The 22819-nt window shown below is 41.9% G+C and overlaps 1 protein-coding gene across 2 annotated transcripts in view; it reads right to left on the reverse strand.

Moving 5' to 3' along the window:
- Positions 1–2770: 2770 nt before the first annotated feature.
- The window catches only part of SLC25A24 (solute carrier family 25 member 24), a 49124-nt gene continuing 29075 nt past the window's right edge, over positions 2771–22819 (reverse strand). For both annotated transcript variants that reach the window (XM_058659752.1, XM_058659757.1), the window contains exons 4-10: positions 18028–18139; positions 16158–16316; positions 13327–13473; positions 9269–9376; positions 7433–7600; positions 5942–6092; positions 2771–3731 (exon numbers count right to left, since the gene is read on the reverse strand). In XM_058659752.1, coding sequence (XP_058515735.1) covers positions 3547–3731; positions 5942–6092; positions 7433–7600; positions 9269–9376; positions 13327–13473; positions 16158–16316; positions 18028–18139 — 1030 coding nt within the window. In that variant the 3' untranslated portion in view covers positions 2771–3546. The remainder of the gene's footprint in view (positions 3732–5941; positions 6093–7432; positions 7601–9268; positions 9377–13326; positions 13474–16157; positions 16317–18027; positions 18140–22819) is intronic.

The raw sequence follows: 22819 nt of genomic DNA on the forward strand, positions 1-22819 counted from the left end.
TGAAAACTCTCCCTCAAGAGGTGAAATTTTGAGCTGTGTTGTGGAAAGATCACTAAGAAATCGCTCTTGTGAAACTAAAAAATGGAAAAAAACCCAAACATGGGTAGAACTCCCTCTCTGGGCTCACTGCTCTAGGAAGGCTGGCCTCCCCTCTGTCCTGCCACTTACAGCCACAGTACCAGCATGTTGTCTGCCAGGATTCAGTTCCCAGTCCTGGGCAAGGCCAATCCCAGCACCCCTTTAATAATAACATCTGCACTCCGCACCATCTGACAAAGGACACCTTTGCTTTCTGTCCTTCCCCAGAAGCCAAACCTGTGATTACAAGTGCTGAGTGCTCAGCACTATGTCCCCAGTCCCTAAGACAGTGCTTAACAAATACTCCCTGGTGGCCAGGGAACTTGTGGCCTGCTGGGTTAAGCTACCACTTGTGCCTGACCCTTCTCCCTGCTAATGCACTTGGGAAAGCAGCAGAGAATGGCTCAAGTCCTTGGGCCCCTGTCACCCACATGGGAGATTCAGATGAAGTTCCTTCCAGGCTACTAGCTTTGGCCTGATCCAGCCAGGCTGTTGCTGCCATTTGGGGAGTGAACCAGTGGACTAAAGATGTCTTTCTTACTCTGCCTTTCATAGAAAGGAAATAGATCTTTAAAACACTCATACACACAAACATAAATATGGCTTGAAAGAGAAAATGAGTGGGTGAATGGAGATAATGCTTGGGTGGTGAGGACTGTCACAGCAAAGTGTGGCTGTGGCCAAGTGGGCTAACTCAAGACAGCACTGCTCGTGACCCCTCAGTGGCTGGGAACAGTCTGCTTCCTCCACAACACGAGCAGAGGGGAGCAGTCTGGTGGTCACAGCCAGGCCAGGCACACAGGCCCAGCTAGCTCTGGCCTCCACGAAAGGGGTGGACAGGTAGACACTGTGATGTTGTGCTCAGAAAGTACAGACGACTCCACGCCCCTCCCCCAAGGGGGACACGGTACAGGCACAAGAGGGACAGGAGGGGCTGCCGGATGTTCCCGTTCACCAACATCACTGCTCCCTGCAAGCTCTCAGGACACACACACACAAAAAGAAGGAAACTTCCAACTGAGAGTGCTCACAGCATTCCTGTCTGGGAAGGAGACAGCACCATGATCAGACCTGTGACCTGATCGGCCCCCAAAGGACGCAATCTGCTTGCTTCTCAAGCAGGGGCCAAGGCAGCAGCACGTTTCAACAAAAGGTGTGTGTGATGTTGTGTGACTCCTGGTCAGCGGGAAGGCAGGCTTCCCCTATGGTATAAGCCTTGATTTCATTTTTAAGTCAAATCTTGTTATTTGCCCTATGATTTCTTAAACTACCTACTGGTAAATGCCACAATTTCAAGACTATCTGAGAGTCCACACCCACCCTGCCCCATCAGCACTGTGGCTTGGGAGTCTCCTGGTACTGAGATCCCCCGGGGCTGACCCTGATGGGTGAAAGTGGGATTCAGACAGACGGATGCCAAGCTGAATGATACAAAAAAGCAACTTCTCTGGCTGCTCAGAAAGGCCAAAAGATGTGAGACATCGTGCAGTCAGATATGCCAAAATGCACGATACAGAAAAATAACAGAAAAAGACCAAAAAATGTGAGACACCGTGGAATCACATACGCAAAGCTTCAAACCTCCACCTGTGACGCAAGCTGTATGACAGTCAGCGTTTGCTTTATTTCTACATTTTTTAAAATTAGAAAACAAGTCATTTTCTAAACAAACATTTTTAATATAAATGAAAAGACAGTATGCAGTAACATCAGAAACAAAGTCTATTATATTCTGGGCTTTGCTCCAAAACATGGAAGATCATTTTTTTCAAAAGTTACAAAATGCATAGATAAATCACATTCATACCTTAAAAATTCAGAGAACAATTTAAATTCATAATGAAAAATGAATATATTCATGTTTCTACAGTCTGGAATTCCAAAGATGTTAGAAAAATTATTCATTCCCATAATTTCATGAGTAAAGAGAGTTAATCGTGTACCTTAAGTTATTTTATATCTTCTTCAAAAGTACAAATAACTCTAGAAATAGAGTCCCACGCATACATATATATGTGTGTATTATAAAAATACTGAGACATTTATCGGGCACAATTGAAATAGATGAAATTATATCTTACATTTCACAATCACAGTCCATCTTTTCCCTTTGGTTAAAAAAATAAAAGAGGTAGGCTTAAATAAAATAAATGCTTACTACATCATAAGATTTTCATTTACACGTTGGCTACTTATAAAAATTATTAGAAAATTGAACTCAAACGAGCTTAGGAACTGGAGAACAGCTTCAACTAAAGCTCTAATTGTACAAGTTAGAAAAGATGCTTGCGGCCAAAAACTGTGTGGTAAAATAAATGCTACCAATACTACAAGCTAAAGTTTCCAAATCATACCATATTCCCAAAATTTGGGACAAGATATTACATAAATGTGTATGTTGAAAATTGAGTCTTTTATTTAAAGTGGGCATATGTAAGATTAATATACACGACTATAAGATATTCTCCTTAGCCTCATTCATCTATCAATAGCATCAATTAATACTATTCTCTTAGCTTTGTGCTCTCAGATTGAGAATGGCAGTTTCAAAAAAAGTCTGCAATAGGAAGAAAACTCACTATCAATCCATTTCCCATAATTAACAAAGAGGGATTTCGCATCACTCAGAGTGAGGCTTCCCAGGAAGCCTTTCTAAGACAGAATCGGATTCAAAAAGCAGGAAACAAAGGCCAAAGGGCTTGAGTTTGGGTTTGGAACTTGATTTTTTTTTTTCATAGCTGCTTTTCAACGCAACAACAGACAGAATCTCTTAAATAAGCTGCCTGGTATTGACAATCAGTGTATAATATAAGGAACCAAATAACAATGAAAGGAAAATGAAAAAGTGCCCACCAAAATAAATATTATTTCATCACTTGTTACAAGTTCTGCTCTATATGTTGATTCTTACTCTGGTTAAAGAAAAGGAAAGGCATAAAGTTTACTCTGATTTTTGGAAGGCATATTTTAAGTGCAATGATTGTGTCTTCTTGGTTTTACACAGAAATGTTAAGACATCTAGAGAAATATCCCAAATATATAAAATAATTTATGTCTCAAGGTTTTATAGTCATTTTGTTTTTAAAGAAACAGACATACAAGTATAGAAGAACTGGCACAGACTTAAATCGACCAAACTAAAGATTCCTGATTAATAATTCTACCACACAAAACCAATTTAATTCAAGCAAATACATTTTGAGATTTAAGGTTCAAGGGTAGAGACTTGCCAAAGAGGTATTCCTGGCACGGTTCTGTGGCTTTCTAAAACTATGATCCTTAACACTTCTGTGTATAGAAAAGTAAGCTCAAATGCCTGAACTGATCAGTGAAGTGTATTTTCCTTTTGTGAAAGACGAACAGTTGTTTTTGTTTTGCCACAAACTTGTTACAAGTTTAGGAGAAAAAGTCTCCCCAGAAATGGCTGGAAATTTCATTAATCGTGCCAAAGTCAAAACATCAAACCTGTCATTTCTGAGTTACCCCTAAAGTTTGTTTCATATTCTCATACACCACGTAGCTGATGCCTACAGCAGGAAGCACCTTCATGAAGTTCGGGGTAATGCCTCGGTAAAGTCCAGGGAGGCCCTCTTTAGAAATGATTCTTCGAAAGAGGCCAACCATGTTCAGCTGCGGGGCTCCTTCCACCATAGCTAAAGAGAGAGATGCAAAAACAGCCTCATTTAGGCAGGTTTTGCTAATAGTACCATAAACAGGATTCAGAATAATGTTCTACAATAAAATGAAAGGTTAACATTTATTCCAAGACTGTTAAGAAAATGCCCCTTTATGCGATTCTCTTTGTATAGCATCCAATAGTGAGAGCGCTAACTCTAATAACATGGGCAGTAGCAGCAGCTGTTTACTGACAAGTTAAAGCTTGCTAGATCTTGGGTTCATTACTTCCACACCAATTGTGCAAGGTCACATTACACTCATTTTACAAATGAGGAACTGGAGACTTGGAAGGATGGAGAAACGTGTCCCATAGCACTAAGACAGAAAGTGGTCTGCCTCCAGCATCCATTCAATTCCTATCACACCACACTGCCATCTCCCCAACCTCCTCCTGAGCCACACGGAGACAAAGCGAAAAAGCAGTTATTGCAGACTTTGAAATTCCCTCCTGGCCTTTTTGGAATTCACTCTGAAAATACCTAAGAGTTAGATATCTGAACAGATGCATATGTCTGGCCCTTGACTTTTAAAATAGCAAACTCAAGAGCCACACAAAGATCTAGATTGGAGCTGGCAGACTGGAGGACTCATCAGCAGGTGATTTTGAATTCTAGCTCCACAACTGACCAAAAGCATGACTCTGTGGAAGTTCCTGAAGCTCTCTTTGCCCCAATTACTCATCTGTGAAATGGGGCTAATAAGAGCATTAGTCCCATAAGACAGCCACACCAGTTAAGAGAAACAACATGCAAGAAACATGGGAGTTTCTCTGCACAAGGAAGGCTCTCTGAGCCACAGCTGTCTCAGCCCCTCAAACACGTTACTTGGTTCCTGCCTCAGCGCCCTCACATGCGATTTCTCTTAGATCAAAAAGCCCTCTCGTTTCCTATGCCACCTGTCTACTCAGGATCAGCATAAATGCCTGCAATCTCCAGGCTGGATAGACAAAATTTCCTGTCCTGGCTGCTCCACTTCGCTTCCAGCGCCCTACCTGTGCACCTGAGAAAGCAGCATAAAGACCAGGAGGAAGCTCCTGGTTATGGCCTGACCCAACTCCAGCCACTGCAGCCCTTTAAGGATGGAAGATCCTTCCATCCTTCCTTCCCTTTCCTTTCCTTCCTTTCCTTCCTTTCTCTTTCTCTCTCTTTTTCTCTCATTCCTTCTCTCTCTCTAACTCTGTAACAAAATCTTTTAATCTTTTTTTTTCCTAATGGGGACATTCTCCAGCTCCCGATAGGCCACAGTGCCTTGCTCTGTGTTCCACTATCCAGAGAGGTGCTGTATGTCTTTCCTCTCTATAATGACAGAAACCACATTTGAGTGGCTGACTGTTCCAAGCCAGGCTCCTGGCAATGCCTATCTAACAATGGCTCAGGAAGTATGAGTCAGCAAATGATTGACAACTTCCTTGAGGGAGGGGTGGTTAGAAGAAGGGTTAGAGACTGAGCTGGAGACACCCAGCGAGTCCTATTTAAAGAAACGCAGTACATGAGACTGACCGGGGCAGAGCAAGAAGGAAAAGCAAGCAGAGAATGCAGACTTGGGGAATTGAGTGACACACTCCAAGGCAACAAACAGTAAGAAATGAATAATCAATGATCTGGCAGAAGATAAAGGACCAGGAGGAGATGGTGTGATCAAGCCCAAAGGGACAGTGTCATCTTGAGGAGAAACCAGAGTTCAGTAGTTGAATAGCCCCAAGTAATAGTGCCAATAAACAATTTAACTTAGCAAGTATTTAACACAGATGTAGGTGCTGCTGCTAAGTCTTACCACCCCGCACAATTTTCATTCCCAATTCAGAGATAAGAAAATGAAAACCCAGCTATTTGGGGGAAATGTTCCGAAGCCAAATTCATTCCAGTTGGCCAAGCTAAGCCCCTTAAAACGTGCAGTCAGCATATTAGAAGAAATGCTGTAATCTGTATCAAAAATCTATACCTATACACAATGCATCTGCTGGGCAGCTATGGCATTGCCTTCTCATTAGGAGGGAGAGATTGGGAAAGCAATTTCTGTAAAGGATCTTAAGAAAGGTAGGAACACCAACACAAATGGGGCAATAAAACAGGTGGAGAAATATTGTCATAAGTGACACTTTGCTGCCCTGATGGAACTAGAAAGCTGTAAAGCACATCACTGACGTTGAACTTCAATCAGTGTCAGTTCTTAATCAAAAACTCACCTTGCGCCTGCATGCGAGTTCTCACCAAGGCCAGGGGATAGCTGGCCAGCTGACCACACGTGCTGGATAAGGCACCGCACCCCAGCAGCACCATGACTCCAGGGTTCACAGAGTCTTTGGCAAAATTATCTAGCCAGTGAGACTTCAAGAGCTGCCAGAGAAACAGAAAAAATAAGGACAATGAAGAGCAAACCGGACAACTCCTTTCACTCAAGGTGATCAGAGACATCAAGGAGGGAGTTTCTACATATTATTGAAATTATAAATAAGTTTTCATCAGTTTCTATAACTTCAATGTATTTAATTGCAGGAGGAATGACATAGCTAATAGCTACAGGATGTACAGAAAGACAGATGAGAAGGGAGTCAGACATGTCATTACCATACAATTCAGCAAGGCACAGAAAGACAGATCTTGTATGGCTCTATTTAGGAAGCATCTAGAATACACAAACTCATACGGGCAGGAAGTAGTTTAGGGGCTGTCAGGGACTGGGGAAAGGAGGAGTAGGCAGCTACTACTTAATGGTTAAAAAGCTTCTGTGTTGGTCTGATAAAAATGTTGCAGAAAAATTTCATGGTGGAAGTTACATCATATTGTAAACATTAATGCCACTCAGCTGTACACTTTAGTGATTGAAATGCAAATGTTATATTTTACCATAATTTTAAAAACATGAATAATGTCAATATATCAAAAGCCAGGGAACTGTATACTGGAAGCAGATTATATATAATGGCTTATGAGCTATATCTCAATAAGGGTTTTTTTTTTTAACAAATAGTAAATTCTTCTACAGAAGCTTTCAGTGCACATCCCCCTAACCCCTCTCCTGTGGGTAGCCCCCTCCTGACCTATACCCTGGCTGACACCTACCACAGCACAGGTGGCCACACTGGCTCTAGCCACTGGCTTCTCCATCTCTCCCAGCAGATCCTCAGTTTCTTTAAGGCAAACACCAAGTCCTTATTTCAGCCCCTAGATTCAATACCTAACTCAGGGATTTCTCATCAGAATGCACTCCATCAATGCTTGGCAGATTCAGCAGTTACTGAGTGACTGTGAGGACAAGGTTGACTCCAGATTCACACTGTGAGCTCAGTACAAGGAAAGAATCGGAGAGGTCCACATCTGCCGCTTCCTTGGCTTCACAGCGACAAATGTTAACAAATCAAAGAAAATGTGACCTTTTTGCTTGTTTTCCCTCCCTCCTCAAAGATTCCTAGCACTATCTTGTAAGCTAAACAGCTATACCTGAATCTGAGTCTACTCTCTTCATTAACCAAAATATATCAGAAGGAAATCTAACACAAAAGGGATTCAATGCCAATCGGTTCTGATATTTAAGGTGCTTGAAGAAAAAGATCAAGGAAGATATTCTTGAGCACAGAAATCATATACTGTTTTCTGGAATATATCTGCCTCTTTCTGAAGAAATTCTTGAAGCTAATTAAACACATTTCAAAATCAAGACATCGCTGAACACTCACCTCATATACAGCAAGATCTATACCTGCATAAGGTATGATGCCTAATAAATTGGGAATATAACCTTTGTAAAAAGCTCCAAAACCTTCATGCTTCAAAATCTTTTTGGCACAGTCATATATTCCAGAGTACTGCCCAGTTTTGCCTACAGCCAGCCTGGTTTTCAAAACCTGGAAACAAAAGAACATGACAAAATATTATTATTTATTGTATAGTCATGGAATTCAGAAGAAGCCATTTTACAGGGAAAACCCACACATTGTACACGGGTACACTATTAGTTAACAACTGTCTAGCTGGTTGATACATTCTCCCACACTTATTAGCTCAACTGGGGAACGAAGAGGAGCCAGGAAGACTTATTCACGGCAAAGAGGATCTGCATGGGGGCAGAAAGAGTGGAACAAACAGACTGATGAGCCACAGGTAGGATGGTAATAGAAACTCTAGTGTTTCTTGCTTGACATAGGATGAGGCAGAAGGGAGTGAGAAGGTGGCGCTATTCAGATGCAAGATGTAAGAGAAAGATAAGGGGGGAGTTAAGATATTTTTATTAGGGAGGCCTTGCAGAAACATGAACAATCGTATTGTGATGCTTACAAAGAAAGCTATGTTAACATGCATCCCACACAACAGCTGAAATTAAGAGCATAGCTAGTTTAGGTCTTTTAGGTTATTAAAAACTCTTATTTTTCAAGAGAGATATCAACATCTAAGTTACTTTTACTCTAAAGCAGGAGTTGGCAAACTTTTTTTGTAAAAGTCAAGCAGCAGGTATTTTAATTTTGGCAGGCCTAAAACATGAGGCCTATGCTGCATAGTCTGCTTTTCCTAGGTTTTGCTTTTACCCTCCTCCAGAAGCAGTATTTTCATTTATTTGGAAGGCAGAGAAATAGAAACAGAGAATGAGATCTTTCATCTGCTGGCTTACTCCCCAAACATCCACAACAGCCAAGGCTGAGCCACATCAAAGACTGGAGCCTGGAACCCAACCAAGTCTCCCCACAGAGGTGGCAGCAAACCAATGACTCGAGTCATCAGTGCTGCCTTCCAGGGAGCACAGTAGCAGGAAGCTGGATCAGAAGCAGAGTTGGAACCCAAATCCAAGCAGTGCAATGCGGTCACTGTGTCAAAGGCCTGCCCCTACTTGTGAAATACCTAAAAGTCATTCTTATCTCAAAGACTGTATGCAACAGCCCTGCTCCCTCCAACATGGCTGCCAACTTATGTCAATTCATGTGCTGATCGAAGGAGGTCTGGTTAGGATCATTAGCATTCTCATGAAATCCTGAGGATCCCTTATGGAATTCACAGCCTAGAAAATTCTCACCTACACTTAGCAGCCAGCCTTTCAAGTGGCACCCCAACTCCTGAAGCCTTGCATTCAGTCCCACATTCTGCAAGGCTGGGCTGCAGGACCAGAGAGATACAGCAGAAGTGACAAATGGCTACAGTTTCCATTTATACCATCCTGCTCTCTCATCACTATCTGTAGAGAAAGCTGGCTCCCATGTTGAGGAGATATGCAGGAAGCTCATCAAAAGGCCTATTTGGCAAACAGTCGGTATTCCAGTAAGTAGCCAGTGAGGCCTGCTTTACTCTCCTCATTAAGCTTGGAAGCACAGCCAAGACCAGAGAGAGGTGAGCCGACTGCAGCCCTGGGCAACAGCTTGACTGCAAGCTGTGGAGAGCCTTGAGCCAGAAGTAGCCAGTGAAGCTACTCCCAGATTCCCATCTAAGCTGTAAGTAAACAAATGCTTACTGCTCACAACTGTTCATTCTGGCATAAGCTGTTATACAGACACAACGAGGCTGGCAGGCCACATGAGGGGACTCACCTCCATGGGGTAAATGAAAGTCTGTGCAGTCGCTCCAGCCATGGAACCAGAAATAAATCTCTCAAATGTTCCGATTTTCTGTCCTTCCTCAGTAAGCAACTTCTTGTACTGCAGGAGTAAATTAATACATGCACATTAGCACCTGCTATGGATGGAAGTGTGGCCTCCCCAATTCACCACAAGATGAGGTAACTGCATCAGAAGAGGTCACAAGAAGGGGGTCTTCTGGGTAGGATGAATGACCCCCTCAAAGGAGACACCATTGTGTTTACTCTCTCACACCCTTATAGCTGCATGGAGAAAAGTCTATGTGCACGCACACTGAGAAGGTAGCTTTCTGCAAGCCAGGAAGAGAGGACTCACTAGGCACCAAAGGGCCAGGACTTTGATCTCAGACTTCCCAGTCTCTGGCACTGTGAAAGATACATTTGTTTCTTTGTTTAAGCCACCAGTCTGTTGTATATTTGCTACACAGCCCATGTTATTTAGGACAATTCCAAACTGCAAATCAGCTTCTAGAAATCAGTCCACTGACAATGTGGTGATGTGTCTCAAACTACATTAAATTAATAATAGCAGAAAAGCAAGGTGTGAAGGCCAACACACTCAGTTTACTGGACAGAGGTTTCCAAGTTTGACTTCCAAGAACACACGTTCTACACACTAGACTAGGAAAGAATCAGAGTTTTCCTAATGCACAGAAAAAAGAGGCTAATAAAGCTTTGACAACTTTGACACCTCTCCCAAAGCTTCTGTAGATGCATACATTCTTACTACCATAAGTAAACCCAGCGAACAACAAAGAAGTGTCAACAAAACAAGTTAGAAAAACAGTTGTTGTAGATCACACATAGTTATGCTGACCCATCAACCCCAGCACCTCCTGGGAACATTAGTACTAAAGCAGCCCAACCAAAGGTGGAAATATGATCTAAATGCCACGAAAATATCAACTGGGCAGGATGCTGGTACCACAAATTCCAGAGCCATGTGGCCCTGAGCAAGTTCATGAAGAAGTTACAGTGTCCTTGACTGTGAGAACAGCACCAGTCCCACGTGGCAATTGCAAGGATTAAATAAAATCATGGACATAACACTGTTAGCACAGTGCTAGGCACCTGGCAAAAGATTGCGTGTTACTGCTTTTTTTTTTCAAGTTTCTCTACCCTTTTTATTTTTCTTTTTGAACATCATGAGTTTTTTTCCCCTAAATGATTTTTCAAAATTTTAACTGTGCAATATTTCAATACATGTATGCAGAATCAACTGACCAAACCAGGCAATTGGCCTGCTTCCCTCCAGCTTCTCTCCTCTACTTCTACATACGGCTGACAATGCATTACTGTGGACCAAGTTGCCCTGCAGTACTGCAGAACACTGAGCGTGCTAATTCTGTTTGTGCTTTGGAACCTGTTATCTAGTTTCTCTCTATCCCTCTTCCCCCTCACCACTTCCAGTCCTTAATAATCAGTATTCTCAACTCAAACATACTATTTTTCTAAACTTCCACATCCAAGAGAGAACACGTGGTATTTGTCTTGTCTGGCCTATTCTATATAATGCAGTGAGTTCAGCTGCACCTATTTCACTGCAAGTGTCAGGATTTCATGCTATCCTTCCATTGAACAACATTCCATTGGGTTTATATGCCACATTTCCTTTATCCACCCATTCGTCGATAGATACCCAAGTTAATTCCATATGTGAGTTACTGTGAGTAGTGCTGTGGTAAACATGGAAGTGCAGATATCTCTTTTAAATGCTTATTCATTTCCTCTAAATATATAATCAAAATTGGGATGATAACTGGGTTATAGAATAGATCTATTTTCAGTTCTCCAAGGAATTTCTCTAATGATCATTCTAGTTTGCATTAGTGTGCTCCCAAGGAAAGTACTCAAATATTTTCTTTTCTCTACATTCATCACTTGTGCATTTTTTGCTTTTTGATAATAGCCTAACTAGAGTGAGATGATAGCTTTTCACTGTTTCAATTTCCAAGTCCCTAATGGCTAGTGGTAGAGACCATTTCTTCATATATTTAGGTATTATTATCATTATTGTTACTGTTACTATTATACTATCTTCATACAACATGGAGAGAAAATTTCTGCTAAAACACAGACTGCAGAAATCAACCAGATAAACTAGACTCCTCCTCTCAGAGAGGTGCGGTAGGTCTAGAGAGGCAATGGGCTCCTGACACATGATGCAGAAGCAGGCAGGACAGCGGGTGGAGCAGATGTGTTGGGTGAAGAGAAGGCCGAGGACGTGTCACTTTTCCAAGGCTTCTTCCCTGTGGTGGCTAGCTTTGCACTGACCCTCTTCAGGGCTGGCCACCTGCTGCTCCTCGAGACCTTTGGAGCCCAGGCCAAATTACAGGCTGGTTCTCTTCCAGCAGGCCCGTGTGTTCTTTTGCTCATGAGACCTTCTTTCGTGAAGGTCCCCAAAGAGCACACATCACCTCAGAAGGGGTCAGGACATCTGAGGGCCACGTTTATCAAATGTCACAAAAAATTCCTACTAACTCTTGGAGTGTTACTAGGGCATAACTCTACAGCACTGCAGATTGTCATAATCACTATCATTGATTAAACAAAACAAAAAAACCTCCCTGTAGAGAGACCAGAGCCATGAAGACATTTTTACACCTGTTCCCACAAGAGCCCCCATCAAAAGTCCTCAGTATATATTTAGTGACTGCTGAAGCACAGATATTTAAAGGATTAAGTGTCCAGGGCTCCCACATACCCAACATAGTATGGAAGGGAAGAGCTGAGATGTTGATCATATTGAGGGTCAGGCAGAGCGCTGGGTACTTTGAGTCACCAAGCTTCATTCCCATCTTAAGGAAGAGGTAACTGTCACCAAGACTTTAACCAGTTGCTGAAGCCACATAATTTATTTTCCCAAAGAAATTTTCCATGAATCCTTCTGCCTATCTCAGCTCCCACCCAGTGGTCTTCTCTGTTCCCTTCAGGCAAAGCACTTTAAGAAAAGGAAGACCAGTAGGCAAGTATAGCATGGTCCTTTTGTCTCAGCTCCTCCCCACAAATTACCCACAGTCACTTGCATCTCCCTTTCTTTCCAAGCAGACACAAGGAAATTTTGGCTGCAGGCAAAGGTCATCCTTACAGAAGTTCATGAATAGAACCTGTTTCTCCTGCAGGCCCTTCCAACCTCCTTCACTTCTAGCCTCCACATAGACTTCCTCTAAACACCTGCTGCATTAATCAGCATCTCTCACCTACATGCTTTAACTTCCTCTAAACACCAGCCACATTAATCAACATCTCTCACCTACATGCTTTCGACTTAAAAATGTTATTTATTTTCATTTTGTTTGAAAGGCAGGGAGACAGAGAGCGGGACACAGACAAACAGATCTTCCATCCATCCATTCATTCCACAAATGCCTAGACCTATATTTTTAACTCCTTTCTGTTGACAAACTTTCTTTAGCAATAGCAATATAAAAATAAATCAGAAGGCCCCTCCACCCAGCTTACTTTTCATCCATCACCCTCACCCTCTTCTTTTCCTTGCATTCACTGAATCACCTGAAACGGGTGTCTATGGTATCCAATTTTTCTTGCCTCCCATTCACTTTAGCACAATTTAGTACTGAGTCTTATCACTTCACTGAAATATTTAAACTAAACTTACTTTTCTCTAAGATAACCAGTCATAAAATATATTTTTCTTATTGTGTCAACTCTCCTGCAGCATTTGACCCTCATGAAACCCTTCACTTTCAGGTGACTTCTGGGCCACCCCTCTCTTTGGAGTCCCTCCTCTCTGTGGTAATTCCCTCTAGGGCTCCTCTCATTCTCTTTGAGTTTAGAACTCAAATATTTCCCATTCTGTAAGCTCTTATTGACTTATCCTCCCCATTCAGCTGGGTAATGTACATAGAATGTCTCCCCTACATGGCGAACAGGTAACAACAGCACATCTCTAATGGAGTTTATGTAATCTCCCCAAGGAACACACGCTAACTTCTAGTGAACCCATTTGCTAACTCTTCTTTGTGAACAAGTTCCACAGGCAAGAATTACCTGCTCATAGGCCCAGAACTTAACGGCTGTCTCAGGAGCAATTTTAATGACATTGGTACCATTTCCTCTCCAAAGGGAACGGATACCTCCTTCTTTTATCATCTGTCGAAAACCACCAAATATGTTCATTGATTTTGAGCCATGAACCTGAAGACAAAAGCAAAATGGTATAAAAATATTAGTGGCATATTATTGTCACTTCTACATAAGCACAAATCTGTTTCCAACACTGTTCATGACATCAACACAATGCATTTGGAAATACATAGAAGGTTTAGAAAAACACAATGTTAGGGGACAGAATCACCATCACTGTCGACCCTGGTTTCTGAATCTGCAGTAAAACAAGTTCTACCTCAGCGCAGGAAAGCAGAGGGGACACCATCCAAAGTAAAACTAATATGAACAATGACATTCATCAGGAAATGTAAGTTGAATTAAGTATTAGATCATGAAAGTCCCTCTGAAATGTAAGTGAATGTTTTAAGAAAGACTTTAAACGTGTACTGCAGGTGATCTGTGACTCCCATCTGGCACTCCATGTGCGACATACACTACACTAAGAGGCTGCCAATGACTTGGCAAACACCAGGGATCCCAGTCACACACAGTGCACCCAGCTTGGGAGCAAAAACAAGAGCTGCACCTTGTGACATGTCTTGAAGCCTCTCTCGACAAGAATTCCATGACCTATCTTACATGCCCAACTCAGGAACTAGTACTAAGGAACTAGCTTCTACCACAGAGGGGGTGGTCATTTACACACAGTGGTCCTCAGGATTGCCAATATATTAAAACCAATTGAATAAAATAAGCAAAATAATTAAAGAAATCTGTTACTGTTTTGTTGCAGCACAGAAACAAATGAATGACTACTGTTTATTTTTTAAAAAGATTTATTTATTTTTTATTGGAAAGGCAGAAATACAGAGAGAAGAGACAAAGAGGAAGATCTTCCATCCGATGGCTCACTCCCCAAGCAGCCACAATGGCTGGAGCTGAGTCAATCTGAAGCCAGGAGCCAGAAACTTCTTCCAGGTCTCCCACAGGCATGCAGGGTCCCAAGGCTTTGGGCCATCCTTGACTATTTTCCCAGGCCACAAGCAGGGAGCTGGATGGGAAGTGGGGCTGTCAGGATTAAAACTGGTGCCCATATGGGACCCCCGTGTGTTCAAGGCAATAACTTTAGCTGCTACCCTATCATGGCGGGCCCAATGACTACTGTTTAAACAAGCAAAACAAGCTGTGAGGAGTTACAGACTAAAGACCCTGGAGCCCATCCTAAAGCCCTGATGGCAGGCACAAGACTGAGCCCCAACAAGGTCTGACACATTCTGTGCACACTGTGCTGCAGCAATGCTGGGGAAGTCACTTGTGAAGACCTCACGTGCTAGCTCCCCAAATGCAACCCAAAGTACTCCGTCGAGTGGCTGACTTTCATCTGTACCTTTTCCCTGGAATGAACGCTATCCATAACCCTAGCAGCTTCGCCTGAGTCCACTGAGTCCCGGGGATGTCTCAAACCTGCATATGGGCTGGATCTTGCAGAAACAAGAATCCAGGTAAATTCATTTATGTAAATAAACTTCATAATGAAATATGAGAGAGGAATGTATGCAAAGTCAAGTTCTCTCACAGTCAGTTCACTATTTTTCCCACAGTAAAACACAGACAACTCCCGTTTGCTTTTCTTGTAAATATTATCCTTGCTCCTAAATAAATGCTAATATTAAGATACGTTTTGAACGGGTGGGAGCTTGAAATGGTGTTAGAAGTATTTTTACACAGAAACTTGAAGGAAAAACATAAGCAGTGATACCTATAGGTATATCACAAACTACTTTTAAAAAATATTGCCTGAATAGCTTTTATGTTCCAAGACGTTATTCTGTGAATATGGCATTTTAATGGATCTTACTTATGAGCACATCATTTAATTCTTATAAGAATCCTTATGCATATTCTTACTCCCACTCCAGATGAAAGAGAGTGAAATCTCAGAGGTTCAACCATGTGGGGACCATGCGTTTCAGTGGCAAATTTAATACATTTCTTGATTAATTTGTCATAAGAGTTCACTCATTTTCCCTAATGACAAAATCAGACAAATGCCTATTTCACAGGGTTCCAGTGAGGACCAAATGGGTTTCCTCAAAGAGAATCAAATAATAATTAATTCTTTCCACTCTGCAGTCATATTCAATCTTAAAATCTAGATTTTTTTCTGCTAATTTCAGCTTTAGATTAAACAAAAACTTAAAATTTGAGGCCAGCATTGTGGTACAGTAAGTTAACTTTGCCATCTACAATGCTTGGATCCCATGTGAATGCTGGTTCAAGTCCTGGCTGTTCCACTTCCAAGTCCTTGTGCCCCTAGACCTGTGTGGGAGGCTCACACAGAGCTGCCTGCTTTTGCTCCCCAGCTGCTACAGCTATTTGAGAAATGAACCAAAATAAGAATAAATAATTTTTAAATCATGGAGTTCTAGGTTTCAGTAATATCCCACTGTTGAAAAAAGCACATAAGAGAGAAAATTGAAATAATTAAGATAATCACATTTTACTGACTTTATTAAAAATTGAATAATCATACAATGCCAAAACTTAAAATGGGTTGCACACATACATAAAAAAATTTAAAGTTTGGCAGAAGATTGCAATTCTTCTCTGGGATGAATATAGAAGTAATCGCAATAAAATAGGCTTTTTTTTTTCTTTAAGGTATCGAGGACTATTACTGAGAAACTGCAAAGGCTCTGTTGCAAAGCACCACATTTCTACCCACTGCAGAATATCCCTCAAACTCCTCAGGCACACAGACCGAAGCTCACCTGCATCATGACTTTCAGGCGATCCAAAGGCGCAGTACTAGTTCGAGACACGGCACCGGCGACCCCTCCTGCCAGCAACTGCCGCCACCACTGGCCGGACTTTTTCTCATCTTCTGTGAATTCATCCGGAATAGTTAAACTATCCCCTATGTCAATTCCCTGTTAAAATAGGAAGGAAAAAGGATCTTATGTACCTCCTATTAAAAAAATAGATTGACAGAAGCTTTCTTTGTTTCATAGAATCACCTGTTGCCTTACAGTTATGATCCACTCTTAGCAGGTGGAGCATACGGAAGACTAGGAGCAGCCTACTTACACTAAACCAAATGCATCATCAGCTCCTGAGGAAAGACATCACACAGCAACTACAAACTTACCAAATCAACCATTCAGAACTCAACTGTCCTCAGAGATGCAGGTAACTGTTCTCTTGGTCAGTCAGAAGGAGGGGACAGCATTTGATCAGCACCCTGAACCCTTTTTAATCAGCACTTTCATCACGTCAGAAAGTCACATCTAATTGGCAAGGAAATCTTTGAAGAAATTAGTTTGTAAGTTCTTCAAAGATATTCTCTTTATCTCAAGATTATATCCATCTGATTTCTTGTACCATGCTATGCACTTTAAATATGTAGATGAAAAATTTACATCAATATTACAAATGTGAATACCACTAAATTAACTTCCAATATTGTCGCTAAATACTTTTTATAAATTAGATTGGTACTTTAAGCATGCAATAGAATCCATAAAAAATGCAGCCAACAGCAAGCAGCATATTGGCTGAAAGGATCACTCCTCCCATGTACTGTGAACATGATGACTATAGCTGAAGAATAATCAACTGCTACAATAACAACAGCTTTCTAACATTTTTATCTAAAGGATTTTACCATAAAAGATTTCACAGGCATGAGTGTAAGGGAGAGGAGTTATGCTGACGTAGCTACCCCCTCTCTATTTTATTATGAATAAATGGATATACAATTTTAGCCTCACCTGTTGATGAACTGTCTCCACACACAATACAAATCACATAAATAACTGGATTACTAATGCAGTATAATTTATGCTCCTGGTTGAACAAGCACTCAACAGCTGTTATCTCAATACTCCACGGAAGCTGAGATCTGATTACTAATGACGATGTGAACTGCTGACTTCATCACTACACACTACATTTACAGAAATCCACTAATATGTATAGAAAGAAGCTCCTGGGAAATTAATGCCCCTTCAGAGTGCTGTCAGCATTGCGAGGAGCAGACTGCCTGATCACAGCACTTTGTTGTCATGAATACATGCTAGAAGGATGTCAATGAAGCATAACCTACATTGGAAATTCTGTAGAATACAGACTGGTAGGAGCAGCCAAGCAGAGAATCAGAAAGATTTTATAAATAATTACTGTAAGTGCCTTATGCCAGAGATTGCCAGGCAGTCTGACTAAATAAGCAAATGTTTCAGAAGGGAACTTTGACCCTTTCATCAACGTTCAGGGAAATAAAATCCCAGCAATCGGCAGATGCAGAGATAATTTCCACAATGCAGCAGCTATAAAGATTAAGAGCCTGGGACTTGCATACTTCTCTCTGGCAGAATGCTTGAATGCCAGTAAAAGCAAGGCAGTGTATTTATCTGGGTGGCATTTCTTCTAAGTTTTGAGAATTGCTGTGTTTTATGCAATCTGCAGGTTAAGACACTCAGTAAATCTACATCTAATAGAATAAACAGAGTACAAGTTAAGGAGTTATCCAGAGCTAGGCACACTGCCCGATAAACCTTAGACGGTTTTGGGATGAAGTTTGTGCCCTCTGCCTCCAACTCCAAATGAATAAACTTTTCACGACAAAACATGAAGTGCGCTTACTGTGGAATGTTTCCAGAAGCGGACGATCTCCTCAATGTCCGTAGCAGGATTAAACAAGAAGTAGTCTCTCCATTCATTCCAGTCCACTGTCATTGTCCCATCAGCATCAATGCTGAAAATTATTAAAAATAATTAAGAACAAATTTGGTGAACAAAACTAACATTGTTGATTATTTTGCTGTTTTCCAACTCAATAGTCTTACTAATTTTTTTTTTTTTTTAATCTCAGGGCCAGTACAGCTTCTTGACAGGCTAATATTCCACCTCTGGGGCCCGGCGGCGTGGTCTAGCGGCTAAAGTCCTTGCCTTGAAAGCCCCGGGATCCCATATGGGCGCCGGTTCTAATCCCGGCAGCTCCACTTCCCATCCAGCTCCCTGCTTGTGGCCTGGGAAAGCAGTTGAGGACGGCCCAATGCTTTGGGACCCTGCACCCGCGTGGGAGACCCGGAAGAGGTTCCAGGTTCCCGGCATCGGATTGGCGCGCACCGGCCCGTTGCGGCTCACTTGGGGAATGAATCATCGGACGGAAGATCTTCCTTTCTGTCTCTCCTCCTCTGTGTATATCTGGCTGTAATAAAATGAATAAATCTTTAAAAAAAAAAAAAATTCCACCTCTGGTCCCAGCATCCCATAAGATCACCAGTTTCTCTCCCGACTACTCCACTTCTGATCCTTCTCACTGCTTATGGCATGGGAAAGCAGCAGAGGATGATGGCTCAAGTCCTTGGGACTCTGCACACACATGGGAGACCTGAAGGAATCTCTCACTCCTGGCTTCAGATTGGCTCAGTTCTAGCCTTCATAGCCACTTGGGGAGTGAACCAGCAGATAGAGGATATCTCTCTCTGCCTCTTCTCTCTGTAAATCTTTGTTTCAAATGAAAATAAATTAATGTTTAAAAAAAATAGGTCCCATTTATAATTTATAAGTTGTTGGAAATGACAGTGAGCCTTTTGCATTCTGGTGGGATAATTTAGTTCAGTAAGCATGGAGCCAGTAAACCGAGAGAAAGCTTACTAAAGAGAGCACTCAAAACCCTAAGCTAACTACCAAACATAAAAGCTGAAGATAAAAACTGGGAGGTAGTGAAGAAAAGATTCATGATACAATTTTCTTGTACTGGCTAAGAAGAGATTTTTTTAATGCTCTGTTGTTACATATGAATATGATTTTGAAATACACTCAAAATGTGCTATCAGTTTATCCAACTTACTCCAAAGTAAGAAAATTAGCATAGATTTTATATATAAATAATATATAATATTAATATACTATACTATAATATAATGTGATATATAATAATATAATAAAATATAATATAAAATATATAATATATATATGTAAAACTCTGGGTAACTGATGGAGTATTTGTGCCTGAAGACATGCTGGTACAGAGAGACCATCCCTCACCTGAAAACCTGAAATGCTCCAAAATCCAGAACTTCTCCATCAGTGCAGGTGCACTGAAACTGTTGTATAAAATTACCTGCCAATTACATGCACATAAACACTCATATATATGAAACATCTGTGATTTCTGTGTATTGATTTGAGTCCCTCTCCCCAAGCAGCTCATGTGTAAATGTTCCAAAATCCAAAACATTTATGGCATCAAGTATGTGGGATAAGGGATATTTGATTTTGATTTTAATTTAACAATGTGCAGTTTTAGATATTTAACATCAACTCTTTGCTTGTTTTTCAAGCTTCTTTGCAAGCTTCATGGCATTACAGCTTTTTGTACCTATTTTATTCCAAGAGCAACTCTGAACTGTGTCAGAATTTTGACTTACTCGTAACTGTATGCCCAGCTCCTAACATAGTTGACACAACAAAAATGCTTACTTATTTCTGGGGTTAATGGATTCCTCTAGAAAAAATTTTCTGACATCTTTCCTAAATTGTATTCTGTAATTTGTGTGAAAATTATACAAAGAGACAGCAGCCTAATAAAATGCAATTCTAAAATATTTATTCCTGAGCTTTTTTTTTAAGATTTATTTATTTTTATTACAAAGTCAGATATACAGAGAGGAGGAGAGACAGAGAGGAAGATCTTCCATCTGATGATTCATTCCCCAAGTGAGCCGCAACGGCCAGTGCTGTGCCGATCCAAAGCCGGGAACCAGGAACCTCTTCTGGGTCTCCCACGCGGGTGCAGGGTCCCAAAGCATTGGGCCGTCCTCAACTGCTTTCCCAGGCCACAAACAGGGAGCTGGATGGGAAGTGGAGCTGCCGGGATTAGAACCGGCGCCCATATGGGATCCCAGGGCGTTCAAGGTGAGGACTTTAGCTGCTAGGCCACCGTGCCAGGCCCTTTTCCTGAGTTTTCTAAGGTCACTTTTTATTTTAATCTGCCTAAGTGAAATTATATTTAAACTATCACCTGTCCCAGCATACAGGTTTAATCCAGAATACATTCCACATCTGTAAAAAAAAAAAAAAGTCCTGGTCACTTCTGCTGCTAACTGTGTTCTGGGTTGCAATCATCCTAGCTCTGTCTGCAAGAACTTGTTTCTTCACTGTTCTAGTGAACTTGTTGCTTGTCTTACCCCTTTCCCCAAGTGCCCTGCACACCAACAAGAATTTGTGTTGATTTTGTTCGTCGTCATACAACTGCAGTGTCTAAAACAGTGTCTGATACACAGCAAGGAGTTACTGAATCAATAAACACGTTTTACATTCTGTCACTTAAAGTCACAGAACACTTAATATTTACATACTGAAGACAAGCTCACCACAGGTTTAACTACTGTTCCCCTTCAAATGAGGTTGAACAGCATTTGCTTTTCTGAGAGATGTCTTTTTCCTATGTATAATTCCTACATAATTGATTCTAATCCCTCAAGTTACTTGTAACTTTGTTCTTGTCTTTTTACTTTATTTATGATGTCCAAACATAGATGCTCTTAATTTCAATACAGTTGAATTTATCAACCTTTTCCTTTTGGGTTAGCATCTTGTGTGTCTTTTTAAAAAATAAATACATTCTTTCCCACATTGAAATAAAAACTTCCCCCTACCTTAAAGTGTAATGTCTATGTATGATATGAAGTAGGTATTTCTGTCTGCATAAAAACCAGGTGCACCAAAACCGTGAATGGCACAGTCCCCTCCTTTCCCCAGGGTACCACAAAGCTAATCTGCTGTCACACATCCGAAACATTGGTGGGTCCCTCTCTGGCTATGTATTACATGTCACTTGTCCACACGTCTATTTGTGTAGCAATTCCACTGTCTCAATTGCCATTTACTACCAGCTCTGGATATCCGACAGGGCAGGCCCGCAGCTGCCAATGCTTCTTCAGAAACATCTTGGTTATTTTGGGGGCCTTTGTTTCTTGATACACAGTTAACAATAAGCTTGACCTCACAAAACCAGATACTTTTTTCTAGTATCAGGTTTTTTTAAATAATTATTTTCATTTTTTTATGGTTTTTACATAGTTGATTAGGGTGATAAGGGTCAAGGGCTACAGAAAGGTGGGGGAGACCCTTATTTCTGCATTCTCCTTTTTCCTTCCTATATCTGGGGGAAGGAGGGAGATGAGAGTGGCCACACCCATGTTTCCAAATGCCTCTGCACCCTGAGATGGAGGACAGCCATCCAACACCATCCCAGGATCCCCAATGTGGGGCATGCTCTGAGGGTCCTGCTCGAGATGTTTGATAGTTCAACAGTTCTGAATTATTGCCAATCATGCCACTGAAAGCACAATAAAAATCTCTCCAGAATCCACTGGTTGACATAGCTCACTTTAGAGTCTCTGTTTGCCCAGATAGTCACTGCCAACACTTGGCTTCGGTAGTTGATTAATTTGTTCTGTCCTCTGCTGTAGTATCAGGTGTTCTCTGCAGACTCCAATTTACTGCCATATCCTCTCCGTGTGCACCTGGACATGCTATTCATCACTCCCTCTGAGTCACTGAGAAGGCTCAGTTCTGACACATGCACTCCACAGTCAGACCATGGAACCTGCAATTCTCTCCAGGGTTGGGGTTCTGAGTCTGGCAGGTCAGTTGGGGGATCTCCAAACTTCATCTGAGGTGATCCCAGATCTCATTCTTGTGTGTGCTTGCCAATACAGTCTGGCACAGTCTGTTGCCCCAATCAGCTTAAGCACATGTTAGTGGTTGCAATTGCTGGGTAAGTTTTGTCTCCAGCCCTGTCTTTTACACAAACCAATGGGTTTTGCAGCCCAGCCTGATCCTGCCCATCACACACTCAGCCCTCGCATACACCAGTGGGAGCGGCAGCCTAGTCCGAACAACCCGCAATAACCCCCACCAGGCCCGCCTCCTGCCTGGTTCCCGTGCTTACCAGTGTGTACAGCAGACTGGTTAGGCTGTTCCACATCCCATTCAGCTCTCATACATGTCAATGGGCATTGAAACCTAGTTCAACTCAACCAGCCCTACTATCCAGCCACCACATCTGCCAGTGGGTGCCACTCTCTGACTAGCCATGTCTGCCCCAGTACTGGTACTCATGCTCACCAATCCAAGTGGCAACCCAAGAGGGAGGTGCCCACTGTTTTTCCTACTGGGCCCACTCCCACTCCTGGATTTTGCACTCTCCACGTGGTTCTGCAGTTTAACTTGACAGAATTTGCCCTCTCGTGCCAGCATCTCCAGCTGAGGCTGCAGTAAAGCCCAACCAACTCACACTCATTCTGGCTTATGCATGTACCAGTAGAAACAGTCAACCCAGCCTGGCTTTCTCCTCATCCAGCTCACATGAGGCCAACAGGTGTTGTAAGCCCTGCCCACCTGGTCTGCTCCCATCCCGACT

Source organism: Ochotona princeps, chromosome 2 (genome assembly GCF_030435755.1).
Source record: "Ochotona princeps isolate mOchPri1 chromosome 2, mOchPri1.hap1, whole genome shotgun sequence".
Taxonomy (NCBI): Eukaryota; Metazoa; Chordata; class Mammalia; order Lagomorpha; family Ochotonidae; genus Ochotona; species Ochotona princeps.